At 40.6% G+C, this 21,553-nt stretch overlaps 1 protein-coding gene across 3 annotated transcripts in view; it reads right to left on the minus strand.

The window, feature by feature from the left end:
* The window catches only part of TPCN1 (two pore segment channel 1), a 56,842-nt gene that overhangs the window by 32,602 nt on the left and 2,687 nt on the right, over positions 1–21,553 (minus strand). The window contains exons 2-4 of one of the 3 annotated variants that reach the window (XM_030583270.1): positions 21,409–21,522; positions 19,010–19,132; positions 2,411–2,535 (exon numbers count right to left, since the gene is read on the minus strand). In XM_030583270.1, the coding sequence (XP_030439130.1) occupies positions 2,411–2,443 (33 nt within the window). In that variant the 5' untranslated portion in view covers positions 2,444–2,535; positions 19,010–19,132; positions 21,409–21,522. The remainder of the gene's footprint in view (positions 1–2,410; positions 2,536–19,009; positions 19,133–21,408; positions 21,523–21,553) is intronic. The other 2 variants (XM_030583269.1, XM_030583267.1) reach the window with 2 other exon arrangements.

Consider the following 21,553-nt stretch of genomic DNA (forward strand, 5'->3'; position numbering starts at 1 on the left):
GGGTTTTTTAATTAATTTCCACATTTGTGACTTCCCACATCAAACTGATGAACTTATCCAGGACAGAACTCTAAAGAACTCAGATAAGCTCAGGGCCAACTGGTTAACAGTCATGGTTTCTTATCGCAACCTCACAAAATGATTGTGCAAGGAACATCCTTTTGTAGAACCCAAATACTGTCCAGTACATTCTGGAAAGGAATGTGGGAAGCTGGAGACCATAAAAAATTAAAGCAGTCTATACGCTGATGTGTCATTCCCTCTTGCTTCAGGATCTTAACAACATTAAAGTTCAGTTACTCCACTCCAACAGTTTGCTTGCAACTGATTTACAGCAGTAGCTTTATGACTACTTTAGCTCATAAGAAAAAAGACTGCTCTGGTTCCAATGAGCTTACATGTAAATAGCTCTCAGTCTTTCAATATAAGACCATCAAGCAGCCACTTCTATTGTTTAAACTAGAGGTTCGCACACTATGGACCAGTGGTGACCTGCAGAGCACTTGCTGGTTTGTCTGAAGTTGTCACCTGGTGCTGGCTAGTTTTTGCCAACTGGGACGGTTAAATATATGTTAAGTATGTCCGTAACATTACATTTCTAGGTAAGGCAAGCAATTGCTGCAGTTATTATGAGGATGTTAAGCAATTATGGATGGGAGGTTGGTACTTGTGGTCAGGAGTGGGAGATGAGGTCAGGTCCACAGGACAGTTTTTCCATTAAGAGGTGATTGACACTATAAATGCGAGCTAACAATCCCAACTACACACATAAAATGATTGGGTCTAAATTAGCTGTTACCACTTAAGAAAGATCTTGGAGTCATTGTGGATAGTTCTCAAAAGCATCCACTCAATGAGCAACGGCAGTCAACAGCGAACAGAATGTTGGGCATCATTAAGAAAGGGATAGTGAATAAGACAGAAGTTACCATATTGCCTCTATACAAATCCATGGTACATCTACATCTTGAATACTGTGTGCAGATGTGGTGCCCCCATCTCAAAAAAGATATATTGGAATTGGAAAAGGTTCAGAAAAGGGCAACAAAAATGATTAGGGGTATGGAACGGCTGCCACTGAGGAGAGATTAACGAGACTGGGACTTTTCAGATTGGAAAAGAGATGACTAAGGGGGGATATGATTGAGGTCTATAAAATCAGGACTGTGTGGAGAAAGTAAATAAGGAAGTGTTATTTACTCCTCATAACACAAGAACGAGGGGTCACCAAATGAAATTAATAGGCAGCAGGTTTAAAACAAAAGGAAGTATTTCTTCACACAATGCACAGTCAACCTGAGGAACTCTTTGCTAAAGGATGTTGTGAACGCCAAGACTATAACAAAGGTTCAAAACAGAAATAGATAAACTCATGGAGGATAGGTCCAGCTATTAGCCAGGATGGGCAGGGATGGTGTCCCTAGCCTCTGTTTGCCAGACGCTGGGAATGGGCGACGGAATGGAGTCACTTGATGATTACTGGTTCTGTTCATTCCCTCTGGGGCACCTGGTATTGGCCAATGTCAGAAGACAGGATACTGGGCTAGATGGACCTTTGGTCTGATCCAGTATGGCCATTCTTATGTAAGGACTTCATCCCATGTAGTCATCTCACAAGGAAAGAGCCAATTCTCAACAGTTAAGTGCAAGCTCATGTTCTGTTTAACTGTTAGCATATTAACAGTCAGTTTGGTGATCCAGATTGCAAACAAGACAAAAAACCTAAACCAGATGAAACAAGCTCCCACTCAGAGACAGAGCGAGCTTTACATCAGCAGGGCATTCTTATCCAGGCCTTACCAAAAACAAACTTGCGGAATGAAAAAGAGCCAAATTCTGCCTTTTGGTAACTAACCAATTCAGAACATTCTCGGGCTGCTAAGCCCTCTTATTCAGATAGCAAACTCTAGCCTGAAGCTGCTAATTCAGATACACAATCTGAGTGCTATTTAAATTATGTCTACTTCATTTCAAGGACATCATCAATATGGCAATTGGTCAAGACAGCAACAAGAATAATTCTTGGATCTCTACTGTATGTGTCATAATCAGACAGACAATGTATTAACTCAGCAAACTTCCAAGATAAACATGAGTTCACATTAGACTTGAATGAGGTTGAATGATTCTCAGAATCACACAGTGAGTCTGGCAGAGTTAGGAATAGAACCTAAATCTCCCAAGTCCTCATCTTTTGTTCTAACTATAAGGAGACACTCCCATATAGAGAATCAACCCTGCAACCTCGAAACTTCACAAATACAGTTTTCTATATTTAATGATTATGATTTAAAAGCCCACATTACCAATTTACACATCAAAGGGTTACTGCCCTGTTCACAAGCCCTTGATGAACAATTTCAAACACAGGGTGGATACTTCTACCACAACACTGAATAGCAGGCCTTACCTGGAGGTAGATTGCTGCCTCTTGGTAGTTCATTTCCCAGTTGTGTCTTGCAGATCTTTGCTGAGAATGGTAGTCCCCTGTTGCTGGGCTAGACACATCATTAACAATGTCATAGCTGCCTCCATCTGTATCCGTAAGATTGGGGGGAGGGTGGGAGAGAAGAGAGAGATAGATACGTACAATTAAGTAGGCTCCATTTGATCAAGAGAATGCACCAGCCTTGTCTAGAACACAAGCAGGTCAGGTATCATGTAATAAGACAAGTGACAAGCACCAAGTGACAATGTAGACACTGGCTAAATGATTCTTCACAAGAAGCAGCTTTCAAAAGCTAGCATGTTATGATCAGCTCTCGAACTCAGCAGTTAAGGACTTCTGAATGCTTGCACATGAGCATCTTATAACAGGATATGCCAGATTCTCTCAAAACAGAGTCAACTGCCCATTTAAGATAAGAAGATGGTCTCTTGGTTCATGACATTAATGCTTTCAGGTTCATACCTCTACCATAAAGAGCAACAAATTAAGAGGAGATGGCAAACTTCTGAAAACCTCTTAGGGGGCATGCAACCCAGAAAAAAAACAAAGAAAATATCGCAAAACTTTATTTTTAGACCAAATACTAGGGAAGACTAAGGAAGAGTAATGGGCTACAGCAAGCAATAGAAACTAAATCATAATATTTAACATTGATAGACAGTGTTATATTTTCAGAGCGCTCTATAGTCATTAATTCATCTGCACAACGCTCCTGCAATACAAGTAAATATCAATATCCCCATCTTACAGCCTAAGAGAAAAAGTTAATTGTCTATCTTCATGTTCTAGGTTAGTTCAAAACTTCTGGGGTCTTTTTAATCTCTAAAGAGCCACACAAACAGTGTGCTACCATTTATATAAAGATTCCAGAGACAAAATCCGTGTATAAAAAAGGGTATTAGGGATAACTGCAATATTTCCTCCCCAACTCAAACCCTAAAAAGCAAGGAAACAAGTTATAGCACAGCAAACTTCCTATGACAGTGACATTGTTGGTGGGCATGTGTGAAAACCAAATACTTGCTGACATGGAGGTTGTAACTGCACTACCACAAAGACAACACCCCCCATGTCCAAGAGGATCATTATCTCTGTTTTACAGATGGGAACGGACGCTCAGAGAGGCTAAGACTTAATTTTTCAAAAGTAATCAGTGATTGCAGATGTCCAAGTTTTTGATGGTTGCTCAGTCAATCCTTTTTGAAAATTAGGTTCCTTTAAGGTTTGGATACCCAGAAACTAGAGAGATACACCGCTACCTCGATATAACACAATAAAGCAGCGCTCTGGGAAGATGGGGCTGGGCACTCCGGTGGATCAAAGCAAGTTCAGTATAACACGGTTTCACCTATAACGTGGTAAGATATTTTGGCTCCCAAGTACAACGTTATATCAAGGTAGAGGTGTACCAAAAATTCACGTGTCACCTTTTTAAAGCGTTAGGTCTAAGTAACTCACCCAAGGTCACACAAGAAGCCCTTGGCACAGCAAAGACATGAACCCAGTTCTTCTGAATTCCAGTCCTGCACTTTAACTACAAGGTCAATCTTCCTCCATGGTAGTTTCCTTACAGAGGTACACATAAGAATAGTTTTGCCAAAGTCTCAGCATGGGAAGTAGTTGGATTTCCCTCTACAAAAGCCCCAGTCCTGTTGTTTCAAAGTTTCTATGCAGCAATTCTTAATCTCTGTGTTAGGAGCAGCACCCTACCAAATTCACATCTGTGGAAAAAAGTGTCACAGATCATGAAATCAGACCTCCCCCATGAAATCTAGCTATTGTAGGGGAGGGACAGGGCTGCAGGGGGCATGTCAACCGAGGGCTCCTGCTGTGCCCTCTTCTCCAGCTGCAAAGGGACTTACTCTTCCCCTGCACAGCCACTCTGGGGGGGAGATCATACCCGCCTTTGGATACCTACCCAAGTTGCATGAAGTTGCTGGAAGTGGGTCTGATTTCCACCATGCTGCTGGGAGCACCCCAGCCAGGAGCTCCTAGCTGCTAGCCCCAGCCGGGCTGGGGAGGGACAGGACTTGGTCTTTTCCCTCCAAGTGTGGCCATGCTGGGGATCAGACCCACCCTCCGGGTACCTCCTGCAGCTGCAGGAAGCTCTGGGACTGGGCAGCAGCCCAAGAAGCTGCCAGAGGTGTAGGTAGGTCTGATCTCCCCCAGAGAGCGACCATGCAGGGGAAGAGCAAGTCCTGTCCCAACTCACTCTAGCTGGGACTAGCAGCTAGGAGCCCCTGGCTGGGGCGCTCCCAGCACGGGGAAGATCAGACCCACCTACACCTCCAGCAACCTCCTGTGGCTGCAGGAAGCTCCAGGGATGCTGCCTTCAGATCCCATGTCTAAAGGCAGCAGAGAAGTGAGGGTGGCAATCCCACAACCCACCTACAACAGCTTTTGGACACTCTGCCCCCCTCCCCCCATGACCCTCTTTTGGGTCAGGACCCCCCCAGTTATAATACCCTGAAAATTCAGATGTAAACTGGAAACATGCAATTAACTAATTTTCAAATCCTAGGGCCATGAAATTGACCAGAATGGACCATGAATTTGGTAGGGCCCTAGTTATGAGACTATCTGGGGGTATGGGGAAACTGTAATTGTGCTTTCATTTCTTCTCTCTTTGCTATAATGTTCATGCAGATTTGCTGAGGCACTTTGCAGCAAGGTCCTTCTCAAATGCCAGAATAACCCCATAAAACTGATGACTCAGTTCCTGTAGTACCCCTCTGAAGCACTGGGTAGACCTGACAAATATTCTGGAGCACACCAAGAAGTAATTGAAAGTAACTGCCTATAAGGACATGGCATGCAAGGGACTGACAGCAATTGTGTCAATGCAGCATGACAATTGCATTCTAACTTGGAATCAAATGAACATAAACACAGCTGCAGAGTGACCATAAAAAGCTTTGAGATCCCAAACTTCAAAGTGATCTAAACATGCAATGTTCAGTCAGTCTATTCTTTCTTTTCTTTTTTAACATGTAGATGAATTTGGTGACTATTTAATCCTCTCCTCCACTGAAGCTTCTATGAATGCAATGCAACAGAATGCTGAAGCCCAAAGATTTCTATTTATCCACGACAGGTGCAGCATTTTTTAAATGAAAGATTATAAATCGGCAAAAATTTCTTAGAGATCTTTAATTGTGGGATCTGCTTTATTATGTTTAAAAGGATTATGCATGTGTGCATATTTCAAGGAGACCAGCTTCCTTATGTAAATTTTAGCCTGACAGCAGAAGCTGCCAAGTATCCTGGTCAGAGAGAATGTTTAGTGGACTTACAGAGGGACCATGGTTTCATCAGTATTTGCTAACCTCTCAGCACATATACATTTTTCAGTCAATATAAAAAAAACTTTATATTTTCAAATCCCCAGCCCAACAAAGCAAAGACCTCATTGGGAACTCTGCCCAGCAGAAGGTCCAAATGTCATCCCACGACCCAAATGAATGAAGATTTTTTTTCCAGTTACACCCACCCACCCCCCTCTCTCGGAGCAGAGACTAAAATGGAAATTTCAAGCCCAGAACGGTGAAATGTTTAGAAAAGTTATTAGCATGCAAAGGAAACAGAATTATAATGGAAACCTAGTTTGTTGCCTTAACTGCACACAGTTTTGTAACTGGCACCTACTACTTCTGCATTTTTAAGTGTTTAAATTCATAATCCTAATAGTGCATTAATATATATATATCTTTGCTAAATACATTATAATAATTTGCTTAACAAAATTTCTGAAAATATATCCTGCAAACAAAATATTAACGGAAATGGAAACTCAAAAATGAACTCAACACATTAGCAATAAACATCCATTTGTCCTATGGCAGGATGTTAGGGATAAACAGGGACCTCTGAAAAGCTGTAAAAATCGACCCAGAACTGAGGGTAAGGGGCGAGCTGTGGGAATCCTCTTAACTGCTGGTATCAACTGGCTGAGAGTACATGGCTACTTTCTGGAGACAAGTATATTTATACCGTTCCTATTTTTCGTCATTGTGAAATATCACCAGGACACGTGGGCCAACTGCAGTTTGAAAGCAACTTTACTTTATTTATTTCATAAACTGCAGCTCCTTTGTAGGCTGGGATTGTGTCCAGGTGCCTCATCCACTCACTCAGACTTGCCCAGTTTGATACAAGTCCTAAAACGATTGGAAGGCTTTCAAAATATCAGAACTGATTTATTTCATTTCTCTTCTTCAAAAATATTTCACTACCAACAAAACTTGACAATACCCACAAGATTTAAGAGCATCAAAACTTAAGGTCAGATCAATTTAGTCACACCAACATTTTGAATGGAAAGAAAAGGCAGCACTGGGTTAAACAAAAACTTTTCCAACATTTTATACACAAGATGCTCACTGCTGAAATACAAATGAGATGTCCCTGGGGGAACAAGTGCAAAAACAACAACAGCTCTCAGAGCCATGAGTCAGAAACAAACACTTTTGGAGACTGCTATGTATTCTCTCTGCCCAAAACAAACATCTCCATGCTAGTCTCACATAGAATGGAAGACTGATTAGTGAAGTGTCCCATTGCAGAACTCCATTTACTCTATCTGCTTATTCCCATTGGGTTCCAGAAAGTTGAGCTAGAATCCCAGGGCACTCGTATCATCTGGCTAAAATAATAATACATTTAAAATGTGACTCTCTGACTTTAGCTTGGCAGCCATCCAGGTAGCTAATTTCCTCAGCTGCTCCCCCGATAACAATGACACAGACTAATGCAACCTTTCACTCTGCTCCCATCACGCTGTGGAACAGCCGCAACGGCATTTACCATTAGCGTCAGGCTCAGTCAGATAGGAGGATCTCTCCACGGGACTCTCGGAAGAGTGGATAGCAGGCTGCTTCCACCACTGCATATCAGTCTTTGCTTCAGGATGCAGATGCCAGGATACTTGGAGATGGCAGAAGGAGAAGAGTCAAACAATTTAAGTTCTCCCCTCTCTGTTGTCTGAAAGCTTCCTTTCACCTTCAGAGGTTACTCAAGGTTTTAAGAACAGCTAAAACAACTAGATTCCCTTTTACTCTCTGCAAAACAAAACCCACAAATAAAACAATTTGTTCCTGTGTGGAAAGCGGCTCAAGGCTCCAGATAAAAGTTCGTCCCGGCTATACCAGAGACAGGATGCTTTGATTTCTCAGAAGGCTTAGCAACTGGATGAAGAGTTTCTAAAATTAATTCTAGTTATAAAGCAAGGACTCATTTGCATTTCCCCTTTCTTTTCTTGGCATGCATCAGAATCTGCTCACCCCCACAAGTGTACTGCTAATGGGAAACGATTCTGCACAGTGCTGAGCGATCCATGTAAAGAACCTCCTCTCCCAACCAAACACATCCAAACATTGTTTGGAAGTTCATAATACAAAGGGCGCAAAGAAATAAGCCAGCTGAACTGCTCACAGAGATGGTAATATTTCCTCCACACTGATGTAACTTATCACAGCCATTCCCTGGCCTGCTTACACAAGGCATCTGGAATGATACTGCAGGGATTCCAACATTTTCATTCACCAGAGCAAAGCATGCTCCAGTGTAAATAGCTTCCATATGCCATCATTAACAACAAACAAAATGAGAGAGAAAGGAGGGGCACAAAGAAAAAAAACTTTCCTCATGCTAAACAGCTCCCTTTAGTAAACAAAGTTCCCTGCCATTGGTTAGCAGCATAAGCAACTTCTGCCACTGAGATTTGGGCAAGAGGTACGCAGCTTTTAGAAGTGGATCAAGGCCAACACAACTTACACATGGCCATGTGTAAACTAGTATTAAGTATGCTGGTCCATATGACAGAACAAGGAGCGGAGCAATGAAAAAAGAAATCCCCCTCTGAGTTGGGACAAATCTCCTTCACCATTCTGCATTTGAATCCAAGTTGATATCAATTTGGCAGAAGTCTTCAACTGCATTTCTTTGATGTAGGGTGGTTTGTTTTTCTTTAAACCTCTCCTCCCCACAACGAGCAAACTGATAAATATAAAGTTATATATAAGAGCCTCTCCCATATTTCCCCAGATCTCCATGCCTGGCTTCTGCTTACCATATCCCCTGTGACTCTCTCTTTTCTGGATGTAACACACCATTTAAGGTGTTGAAGCAAAATAGCCTTAAGCTGCTTCTAGTTAGCTCCTCAGCTGACTACAAACCCTGGCTAGGAATTAACAGCCACTTAGTACAGCCAGGTCCTAAGGGTATCACAGTAGAGGGATCAGCACTATTGGCCCTTCTGTTCAAATACGTGAAGCCACTGGAAGGACACTGCAAGAAAGTATGGGACTGTAGTGGATTAACATCCTGCTTATATGCAAAACAGTACAGAGGCCCTTCTATCCCAAAACCTGAAGTAGAGACCTGAATAAAATAAGAATTCAATCCAGGCAAAAACAGAGGTGACGACTGTTGACAGGAAGAAGCATTAGGAGCGATGAAGTTACATCAGCATCATGAAGAAGTCTGCTTTCCAAATGCCAACATGGATCTTGATGGAATTATCTCTGCTCCTGGACTCTCCTGCTAAGAGACTGCACCCGCTCTTCTCGGATGCTGACTGAGTCATGACAGTCTATATTTCCGACATTTCAAGACTAGTCTCACCCTGTGGGAGACAACCCTGAAACCCACCTGGAAAGCACTGCCAATGTGACATTTAGCTGACCATAATATAGGTAGTGTGGGCCAATGAGAGCACAACTCACCAGCGCTGTTTGACTGCCAGTTAAATTTTACATCTCCCTCTCTCTCTCTCTCTCTCTCTCTCATATATATACACCAGATGAAGGAGGAACAATCATGGCTGGGCACTATGGGAAGCAAGTCACCTGAGGTTTTTTATTGGTTTGTTTAGGTTTTGGTTTTTTGAGCCAGTGGCTTGGTTACTGGGGGGGCAGGGGATGAGAGCCATGGTCTTGTCTGGGAGAAGACCTGATGTACTTTACATTCATATGATAGTACCTGGATCCTATGGGTTGAGCACCTTAAATAGTAAGTGCAATAAGCATGCATGGGATCCATCTGGAGCAGGGATTAAAAATAAGATAACCAGAGCTGCCTGAACAAATTACTATTGTAATTTTGGTGCCCAGAACATACAGCGTGTCCCCAATGACAGGCATTGTCAAGCCACGATGTTTCAAGAGAAATAAAATGTTGACTTGAAAGGTTAGCATGATATGCAGACAGCGTGTCATTAAAAAGAAAGGTTGGTTTCAGCCAATCACAATTGTTAGCAGCCACAAAGTATGCAAATCCCTGCCCTCTCATTAGCTAGACCCTCTACAGGCAACAAAATTATGCGGTCACCTCGGTGTCTTTTAATGCTGTCTCAAAAAGATTTAATTTTCAGCTATTTTAGCATTAAAAAACTGGATGGTACTTCCTGTTAACAATAACTGTAACCAAGATTATAAAGCAGCCTCGACTTCTGCCTTAGTGTTTAGTCCACAATACAATTACCTCATAAAAATGAGGCACCCTCAAGTTAACATCCAAACGACTGGATTATGAACCTTTTAAATGGGAGTTGAATACACATGCTGAAGGATGAACAGACCCCCTCCCCAGCATGGAAAGCTATTTTAAATATATCATCAACTCTTTTATAAGCCATGCTGCCTAATTTCTCATATCAAAAAAAAAACCAACACACCCAGAAACTGCACTGTTTGACTAGATGAGTCTATGGTATCTGCGTTAACGTTTGTGCTACACACACTTAAAATATTGGTATGCTAATGTTAAAATGTTCTAGGGAACCAAAGACAATTCTCATTTTTGGTACAACAGTGCTCCTAGAGCACTACTGTAGTATGAGGTACCATGTTACCTGATGTACACATTACATCTTAACATTAAATTAGCAGTTAGTTTGTAAAAGGATCTTTCTTATGTTTTTATCGTTTGAAATTGTTTACAAGTCATTAAACAATCTCCTATCCAAACTTGTTTCCTTGTGGCAAGTACAGTGAATTTTCACATGAAAAAACAATGGAAAGGACAGCATAAAAGAGCAAAGACAAAAATAAAAACTTAACCAAGCAACCTCAGTTATTGCATTAAGACATGTACAACTCCCTTATGCATCTGTGCTGTTTGTTGCCTCATTTTGGGTGCTGCACTGATGCTTATTAATACACAAGTAGTTGTGGCACCTTCGAGACTAACCAATTTATTTGAGCATAAGATTTCGTGGGCTACAGCCCACTTCAAATGCATGAAGTGGGCTGTAGCCCACGAAATCTTATGCTCAAATAAATTGGTTAGTCTCGAAGGTGCCACAAGTATTCCTTGTTCTTTTTGTGGATACAGACTAACACAGCTGCTACTCCGAAACTTATTAATAAGAATTCCAACTTGTTGCCTGCTCCCTCACTCTCCCTCTCTGAGTCACTCTGTGGTTTATCTCCTGTAATTGTGCTGACTGCCCAGTTTTCATCACAGGAAAATTTGATCACTGTTGAATTTCCAAAGACACGTCCTAGATTCACAGCAGCCATGCAGGGCCTACAGAAATGTGTTCCCTCTTTCATTTAGCTGGTCCAAAACACCTCTGGAAACCCTAAAGAGTCCTAAACTACATTACAACTATCCGCAGGCATCATTGACTCAACACTGACTGATGCTTCACTATGACAGAAGCTGCTACATGGACCAATACCAATTAGAAGCTTTCTATGGAGCACTGGTATACACATACTACAGTTTGAGAGCCACCCAGTTCATTCATAGTTAGTATATAAAAGTATGAAGATAATTGTTCACTTTATGAAGGGTTGCACCCGATTAAAAAAATATTGTTACTTATCACCAGTAGTTCTCGCTCTCCATCTGTATTGCCTTCACAGAGTCACATACCTAGCCCTTTTCCACAGAACCTTTTTCAGCTTGGCATTCAATTCCTACACGGAGGCTTTCTGGATGTAATATCACAAGGGAGAATATTAACTGCTATAAGCAGGGGCAGATTTCAATATTCTTACATCCAAAGTCTGATGACAAAGTACCTGCTCCTTTCTGCATTGCTCCAGTTGCTGAAGTCAGATGTTATTTGAATTCAGGGGATTCTGACTAGCAAAATACATAGTCCCACTTATTTTGACATGTTGGGGTACAAAAGACAAACTAGATCCTTTTTGCATATATTTAAAATCCAAAACTACTTTAAGTTTCAGATCTTTTATTTTGACCATAACAGATCAAAATCAATCCTGCAAAAAGGAGAACCCTCAAACCACAATAAAGATATAAAATTAGTCTCCACAAAGTGATTTTGATGGCCATTTTGTCAGTTCTTTCAACTAGTAGTATGCTTATGTAATCCTATTAGACCTCTGATATCCCATTATAAATACATACATAAATTCTTATAACTGACAAATCTTAACTCCTGAGGTGAAAACAGGGTCTGCAAATTTGTTTCCAACAGGGAGAAAAAAAAAAGTCAACTTAAGTTGTAAGATCCATGTTTTCAAGACTACTACTTAAGCATACAGCTACCCTACCGTGTTCAGTAGGAGAAAGGCAAGCTCCCTCTAACAGTATAAATGCAGAAAGGTCAGTCAAAGAATGCATGAAACAGAGCTTTTAATAGGAGTGTCAGAAAGAAATCCAGAAAGACAATATCTGAACTCGCCCACTACTGTCCATCTTTAATACAGTAAGTTAAAATGAATGTTAAATATTCTCTCCAGTTTTGCAGCTCACTTCTAATGTAATGCTTTCAGATGTCAGCACTGACTATTTCTTAAGATGAAATCAGAATGAAGTAATCCAAAACTGGCAGTGAAAAGAAAAACGTGATATTAACACCTGAAGACAAACATAGACTGGAAAAATCTGAAATTTGTAAGTTTCGTGGGAAAATCTGCATTAATCAGTAAAAACGGAACCCACAAGAACCTGTTTATAAATTCTCTCTGCGCTAGCTAAACAATTTTACAAAGTATACACCCTTAATTATAGTGATAAATCTCTGTGGTATTAAAAATATGTTCCAGCTTGCGATACCTGTGGAACACATTATCACCTCCTCTTCCTTCTCTACCCTGGCAGAACTGGGGAAAAGAAGTTGCTAATAGCCCATGAGCCTGTAAAAAAAGGAATAAAGAGAATCCCTGACTTCTTGTCTCACTAAACTGCTGCCCAAGGAAAATAAAGAGGAACTGCGTAAGATCAGCCCCAACAAGATTTAACAGGGAGTAAAGATACTATCTTCCAGAGGCTTACCCAAAACTGCAAGATTTATAAGTTTTTTTTAGGTCATGAGGGATCATTATAAACATCTAATCTGACCTCTTGCGTGATTCAGGTGACAGGACTTCCCTGAACTAACTTCTGCTTATCTGTGTTTGCTAAAGCATATAATTTAGAAAAATATCCAATCTTGATGTAAAAATTGCTAGTAGTGGAGAATCCACCAGAACTCTTGATAAAGAGAACGAGGAGTACTTGTGGCACCTTAGAGACTAACAAAATATCTCTTCCTACTGTATTTTCCACTGCATGCATCCGATGAAGCGAGTTTTAGCCCACGAAAGCTTATGCCCAAATAAAATTTGTTAGTCTCTAAGGTGTCATAAAAAATCCTCGTTCTTTTTGCTGATATAGACTAATACGGCTACCACTCTGAACTCTTGATAAATTGTACTAATGATTAATTGCCCTCACTGTTAAATTTTTTTTAACAGTATTTCTAGTCTAAAGTTGTCTAACTTCAACTTGTAGCCACTGGCTCGTTATACTTTTGTCTGATAGTTCGAAGAGCCCTCTAGTACCAAATTTCTGTTCCACATGTAGATACTTATAGGCTGTGATCAAATCACCCAATATATTTCTCTTTGATAAAGTAAATATATTTAACTCCTTGAATCTTTTGTTGTAACAGACAGGTTTTCCAATCCTTTAGTGGTTCTCATGGCTTTTCTCTGAACCCTCTCAAATGTTTCAACATCCTTCTTGAAGCACAGACAACAGAATTGGACAAAGTATTCCAGTAGCGGTCACACTAGTGCCAAATACAGAGGTAACATGAACAGGGGAGCACTGAGTTTAAGCATCTAAGGATCGCATTCACCTTTTTGGAAGCATTGTTTTAGTTTCTTAATCAAAATATCATAATGCTACCAAGTCTATTACATCAACACTATTCTCTTTATTAACGAAACTTGTAATGTCATAAAAAGATAAGGTTAATTTGACAAGATTTTTTCCCCATAAATCCATGTATATTGGCATTAATAAAAAAAGTTCGGTAACAGATATTCCACTATTTTACCTGGAATCAATGTCAGGCTGATTACAGGCCTATAATTACCTGGGCCATCCCATTTACTTTTTTTAAAATATGGGCACAACATTAGCTTTGGAACTTCCCCAGTGTTCCAAGACATTGGGTTAAAAAAAAAACAAATACAAGCATTAACGTTTCAGAGAGCTTCTCATCCAATTCTTTTAATATATTTGGATGCAAGTTATCTGAACCTGCTTATTTAAAAGATGTCCACCTTTAATAGCTGTTTAATATCATCCTTAGTTACTGTTGGAATGGAAAAGTGTATCAACATATGATTTGAATACATCATATGGCTTTTCCCCAAATACAGAACAGAAATATTTACTGAACACTTCTCCCTTTTCAGCATTAATGAAAATTCTACTATTTCCACTTAATAATGGACTAATCCCATTGTTAGCATTCCTTTTTTCCTAATATACTTAAACTCATCCATACTATTCTTAACTCTGCTGGCCATAGATGTGTGTGTGTGTCTTTGCGCTTTAGCAATCTTCTAGTTTCCTAACTTCTAGATTACATTCTCTACCACCAATTTTATCCTCCCTCCCCTCCCATTTGTTATGTTGTTTATTTTATAGCCGGTTTTACTTTCCCAAAAGCAGAACACTTAATGTGCATACAGGTTGCAAAGCAGAGTCAAGGAATAAAGTGACATGGCCAAGTAACACCCAGCAAGTTTGCAGTAATTGCTGTCACATTTCCAGTTGTTCTGGAATGACCACCAGACTACTAAGTCTCTGCCCCACCCAGGCATCAGTAAAGAGGTGCGACTGTCCAATACAAGGCGTACTTTCAAGTTTCAATGATGACTTACTGTTGACAAAATTAATAAAATAATCAACTCGAGTTAGCAGTGTCACCTTGTAGGAACATTGCGTGAAGAGGATAGCATTTGGACTGTGAATGGCCTTCCTCAAGATACACTTTTCTGAGGTCATTATCAACTGTGGTGCCAAGTGCTGCTCACCCCACCCAGGCAAGCAATCCCACTGACATCAACGGGACAATTTACATGAATAAAGCAAGCAGGATTAGACTATGGCTCGATACTTCAGTTACTATTCAAGAAAACACCAAAGACTGATTACCCCCCGCTCCCCCCATGTGGCAGTCCCGATATTTTCCCCTTAACATATCTGGTCACCCTAGTGGAAATACCATTCTACTCAGACCCACCATTTTTCCTAGGATTCCCTCACCCCAGCTTAGAAATAGCGGAACATATTCCTATGCCTTCTGGAGCCCAATGATTGCAGCTGATGGATTGGAAAGGATTAGCTCTGGAGGAGATAATGCTTCTCTTTACCTCCTTACATGTCTGGTTATCTCTTAAATGGCAATATAATCTGCATTTAGAAATGGGATGAGGCCAAACTCACTAAAACGGCTGGGCCCTGGAGATTTTTTCATTGCTCCTACATATGGAATTATGTGCTCACGCCTCAGTTTTATGAGCATCGCCCTCATTCAACCCAATGCACAGATGCATTTAGGTATTCCATGCAATACATTTAATGGGTTACATTATCTTCCTGTATGCAGCTTTCCCCCATGACTGGTAAAAGTAAATGCCACAAACTGTATTTTGTTCTCATATAAATAAATTCACAGAGGACATCAGAGATTACCAGATTATGATTTACAGAAAAAAACAATAGCATGTACCATATTTGTTTATATTTCCAAGGCATCTCTCATCCTAGCATCTGAGTGCCTCACATCTACTTGTATTGATATATGTTCCATAATTTTTTATTTCCTCTTGTGCAAGAATAAAAGCATTGTTGTGAATAGGTTTCACCAGGTCAGGATAGCTTTCTCACATGTAGTAAGCAGTGTTTTTTGCCTCCCCAATGACCATGACACAAGCCTCTTAAAATTCTGATTTGATCTTAGGTTTGTAAGAGCACCTCTTTGTCAGCTGTGAAGTTGTCCATCAATACCGAGCAACTTGGGGTTGAACCAGAGATATATTTAACTTTCTTTTCCCCCAAAGGGAAAGAGTTCCCATGTCTCCTCCATGGCATGTGGGAGCCTGAGCTTTCCATTCAAATGCTCAATGGGTACCAATAGAATCCCAGAGCCACTCGACAGTTCACGTAAAGTTGCACTTAAAGAACTACTCAGATTTATACTCTAGGATGAACATTTCCTTTTTATTAAACACATTGCACAATTGTGCTATAAACACATGGAAATCCTTGGAAGGTGCAGATCTAAAGCCAGAGCCTGTCAGAGAAAATGGAGACCTCTCAAACTCATTCCACTTTCCCCATTTTAGAAAATCAGAAATTGAGTGTTCTGGCTCATAAATTCTACTCCTGGTGAATGTGAGCTTAGAACCCCAGAGGCAATAAGGAAAAGGCAATCAACAACAACTCTAACCACTGCACAGATGCTGCTGTTTAGTTCATACAGCGCTTCTTAAAGCATTCAGATGGATAAAATGGGATTTCAACGCAGGGGGGCTGAGGGCAGCAGGCAGGATCCCTCAGTGAAGACACCGAGGGCAAAGGAAGTTCTGAGGAGCATCATATTGGTTATGATGAGTTAACTCAGCATGTTCAGCTTTTGTTCATTTTAATCTGCCAGTAAGCAAACTTGGCCATACCAAACATCCTGCTTCTAAAATGCTCTAAAAATCCACAGGAACCATAAAAAAAGAGGAAAAACAAACTGATGTCTTCCCTGGGAAGCCATGAAAAGCTAATAACTATTTGTTTCCAACTGTTGTTGGGTTTCCTATTGTCATTTCAGAATCACAGTCTGAATGTTTTCTAGCTCTTTAAAACCTTTTATAGTTCCAGGACCACCTGTTCAAATACTTTGACACTACTACACATGTGCACTTCTCTATGCATCCCTCAACACAAACCATCAGCCTGGGAAGGAAACACTTAACCTGTTTTTCTGTTCTCCTATCATGCAGAGCCAAGATGTGCTGAAGAAAAATGCAGATAGCTTTCTCAAAGCATCAAGGTCATTGCTGGCTTCTACACAAAAGGGGAGATGAGTGGCTTCCAGATTCTTCAATCCCCATTTGTCATACCCTTAATGACTTACGTTATGTGTGTATAAAACTGGAAATGTGTTTATAATTCTGGAGATAGAGTGGGGAAGAGAAGGGTTTTACTTTAGCATAATTACTCCAGGGGGGATTCTGTGCCAAAAAATTGAAAATTCTGCACACTATTCTAAAATTTTGCAAATTGTATTTGTCAAAACACTATATAATCATGCCAGTTTCAATTATTTTTGTAATTTATTTCAAAATACCTGTCAGCAAGTATGTCTGTTGCAATATAGACACAAAAATTCCCCAAGAATAGAGAGTTAAAGAAACCCCAGTTCCAGCTTCTCTTCCCCCTACCCCTCAGAGCCCAGCTGGGGGGCCAACACTCTCACCCCCTACTCCCCAGATGCCAGCCATGGGGCCCTCCCCAGCCCAGATGCTCACATCGCCTATTCCTCAGAGCCCAAGGATCCAGAAGGAGAAACAGCTAGATGCTAAGTCCCAGGCTAGCATGGCATTGTGTCACCACCTCTTTCCTTTAGGGCATGCTGGGAACTGCAGCTACTGGGAACCCTCCAGTTCCCTCTCCCTCCCTCTGACCTTCTCTTCTATTTGTGAGCTGGGCTCTGCTGGGTCCAGCGGCCCCTATTGGCAGTCAACATCTCTGCAGCGCATTTCTGTGGGGCAATAGGGAAATTCTGCACACGCAACATTAATTTCTGCAAAATTCTGCATGGCACAATGGCGCAGAGTTCCTCCTGGAGTAAATAATGGAATCCTTTATAACACACCATGAAATGATCTTGTGCATCCTACTTCTGTGCAAAACAAGTAGGATGGGGAGCAGGGGGAAGTTGGACTATTCAAAATACCACTGGGGGACAGACAAGACAGTCACTTATGAAACTTATTATACTACATTCAACAGTGCAGCTGTTATTTTTCAACAAAGTGCCCTACTGTGAAAGGCACAATGTCTGAATTAATGTAGATCAAGCCCCCGCCCGCCGACTGAAAAAACAAGACAAACACAGTGAGTTCATGCTAACTGCAAGACAATCCTTCATAGTACTTGATTAAGTTGAGAGTTACTCTTCTATAGTTACCATGCACTGTGGTCATATATTACTTTTTTTTTTTGGCCACAGATGCTTTTGTAACGCATGGACACCACATTAAATTCAAGAGAGAGTATATATTTAAAAGAGTAACAATATTACTCTCTCTTACTATAACAATTATGCATAATTACAAACTCATACCCAAAGCACTGCTGTCTCACTAAAGCAGACACACAAGGAGATGATGTGTTAGGAGTCTAGCACACAACTGTGTATTCTTCAGTGTTAGGAGTCTAGCACACAACTGTGTATTCTTCAGTATTAGAAGACACACAGCAGCTCCTGAATGGAATGCAAATTGGAAACCAACCTTTCCAGACTTCATCCGAGTTTACAGGGTGTGGGCACATCACACCAATAATCACAGTGACAGGGGAACAGTGTTGCGAGAGAAATCAGTACATTCTGATGTTTTGTGTGCTGATTTCCTCTGCTGTAATTTCCATCTCCTACAGCAGTGTTTCCTCAACCTTTCTGTGCTGGCAATCTCCCTATTTGAAAAAATTGAGACCCTCTACCTACCTTAAGCTTGGCCTTTGGCTTCAGCCCCCCTGCTGCTGCTGAAACCATGTAAACTGGCAGGAAGCAGGGCAAAAGCCAGGTCCCGCAAAGCTATCTAAAGCTGACTGTGTTCGCAACCTCCCTAAACCCACTCTGTGACCTCCGATAGGGGTCATGAACCCAGGTTGAGACATTGTCTTAGGAAGTCATATTGGAGACAGCTTTCCTTCGGGGGCAATTTGCTTTTCTAAAAAAAAAAAAAAAAAAAAAAAAAAAGAGTTCCATTGTAAGTTATCTGGGCTAGATGCATATTATAAAAACCCCAGCAGACATTCAGGCTGTACAGTTGTGAGTTTGGGAAGAGATTTTTATCAGTTTGATGCCTCTCATTGAAAGTCAATGGGAATTAGGCACCAAACTGCCCTATACACTTTGGAAAAAAAAATCTCACCCTTAAATAAATATAACAGAATAAAAATACTTCATCACTACAAAAAAATCAGTCCTTCATAATACATTAATTACTCCTCCCAGACCCACTGTGAGGTAGGTATAATACACATTTTACCAATGAGAAAACTGAAGCACGGAGAGGTTAAGTGACTTACCCTAGGTCAAAGAAGGAATCTGCGGCAGAACTGGGACTGGCATGCCTAAGTTTCTGTCTCTCAGACCTGTGCTCAAGCCATGATTTATCTCCAAATGAAGTAGCTGAAGCAACACTACTGGAACTATTTAAGAGGAGATCAGTGGTACGAGAAGGCATGTTATAGGAAAATATACTGAATGATATGTAGAAAGTTTAAGATTCTGCTATCAGATCTCATGAATTATCAGGTCAAATGCAACCGCCTTGTCTTCCCTCACTTCCCCTCCCCATTACTTTAGTCACAGTCATCAATTTCCACATAATCTGTAATGTCACCTTTCAAATCTCTCACTGCCATTTGGATGATCAATATCTTCATTTCCTGGAAGGTTTTCAAAGTCTTCTACAAAACTAACTTTTAGTATCCATTTACTTTCAAAGTCAGCGAAGTCAAAGACCTCCTTGACAGGGAATCTGTTTCCTCAATGAACAGAGTATTAGCAGAAGCACAGAGTTTGCTGGAGATTACAGTATTTTCAAAAGAGCCAAAAAGCTGTTCCCTACTTGTTCTCACTAGGAACATCAGAGGATATGGTGCAATTTCACATCTGGGGAACTCTCACTCACTGGCTGCACTATAAAAGTTACATTATTAGATGATAACAAGGATATTTCCTAAAGAGATGCTAACTGTTCAGATATGGTATCCCTGCTAAGCATGAAGGGAAAATCCTTTTTCTTTCACTGCTGACACAAATATGTTCTTGAACCAGAATTTATACAAGGAAATTTGTATTCCTTCAAGCTTTATGCGGATTACAGGAGTCAGCAAGTGGATATTCACATCCCTGAATGCTGGTGTATTTCAGCAGAACTTACGTCAACCATTCCTGGGCTAGATTCTAGCCCAGTGCTTTGGGCACGTGCCTACAAGTGGATAAGTAGATAAACTATTCAAAATGAACTGGTTTATTGTACATGATGTGCCCTTATTCCATAATTATACTCTAAAACTGTTCTGAGTTATTTGAACAGAGCATCAGCCAACTGCACATCTGACAATTTTGCTCAAAGCCTCATTACAGTCTCCTAGTTCCTTGATAGGATTTTTCTAATATCAAGACCAGAGAGTACTTGATAAAAAGAACTCCTTTATTCCCAACTTCTTATGGAAGTTTAGCACTTTCTCCAATACTTTGAGAACCTGTAATGAACACTCACACAGTAAGTACTGCAGCACAGCTTCTTATAACTGAGGAACTTTGGATTCATAATCTTCATGCAGGAGGGTTATGTACCACTGTGAAGTATCTGCAGCTTCGTCCTTTGCAGGTCTCATGCTATAAATTTCAGGGTGGCCCAGAACATACTTAGAAGTGAGCTTGGGTAATAATTCTCTATTTTCCACCCATTACAAATTAAATGGGGTGGCTCAGGCTTTCCAAAGTTTCCTTTGATTCACCTTTAAGTAGAGCCCAAGTTTGGAAAGGCTCAGCAAAGGCATGAGTGTTTTTGCAAAATTACAATTGCCTGAAGACAGGAAGCTTCATTTAAAATCTAGGGTGGACACTGACACTGCTACTAGAATTTATTTTTGCCTCAGTAGCAATCAGTGTTTTTCTTATTCAAGCCAGAGTTTGACTTTTTCCACTAGCTATAAATCCACTAGCATGGAAGTATTGTGGTAACACAGAACAACATTGTTGCCTATATAACATTTGTACTGTATGTTCTGCTCTGAATGCACTGGACCTGCACTGCTAGTTGATGCAACAGGAATTTCCATATAGAAGAGTACATCTTGAACCTCAACTAACATGAGGGTAAATCATCATATGTATATGTATGTATGATTTACTGCCTATAAAGCTCGAGAGATGCTGCCCAATACTTGCAAGACTTATGTATCAGACTTTGAGATATGATGAAAATCTTAAATTTTAAAAATGTTCTTCCATCAGTAGATCTCAAAATGCTTTACAAAGCAGAGCAGTATCATTATCCCCATTTAACAGATGGGGAAACCGAGGAACAGAGTAGAGAAGTTACTTGTCCAATTTCACCCACTAGGACAGTAGCAGAGGCAGCAACAAAACCTCTATCTTCTGAACCCCAGTCCAGTGTTCTTTTGAGTAGGCCAGCCAACTGTTTAAAACAAGGAACTAAAAGTCAGGAGGTCCTGGGCTATTTTTTCCACAACTGTTAGTGACTGACTGTGTAACTGAGTAAGGTCACTTAATTCCTGTGCCTCGGTTTTTCCCCCACAGTAAAATGAGGGTAATAACACTCATTTAATTCACAAAGGAGTTATGAAGCTTAATTAGTGTTTATTCAGCACTTTGAGATCCTCAAATAAGATGTGCTATAGGGAAGGACAACATAATTTCTTTAAGCAACAGACTCAAGTGATGACAGTACCTCTCTCCCTCTCTGTCTCCTGAACTGCTGGAGTTTTGAAGACTTACTATCAAGCCTCACAATTCTTTTTGTTCAGACTGCTGCCTGCATTGTGTGAAAACCTCAATACTGCATCTGTTAGGAACAAAATTCTAGTCAGCTTTGC

The sequence above is a fragment of the Gopherus evgoodei genome, chromosome 13 (assembly GCF_007399415.2).
Source record: "Gopherus evgoodei ecotype Sinaloan lineage chromosome 13, rGopEvg1_v1.p, whole genome shotgun sequence".
Classification (NCBI taxonomy): Eukaryota; Metazoa; Chordata; order Testudines; family Testudinidae; genus Gopherus; species Gopherus evgoodei.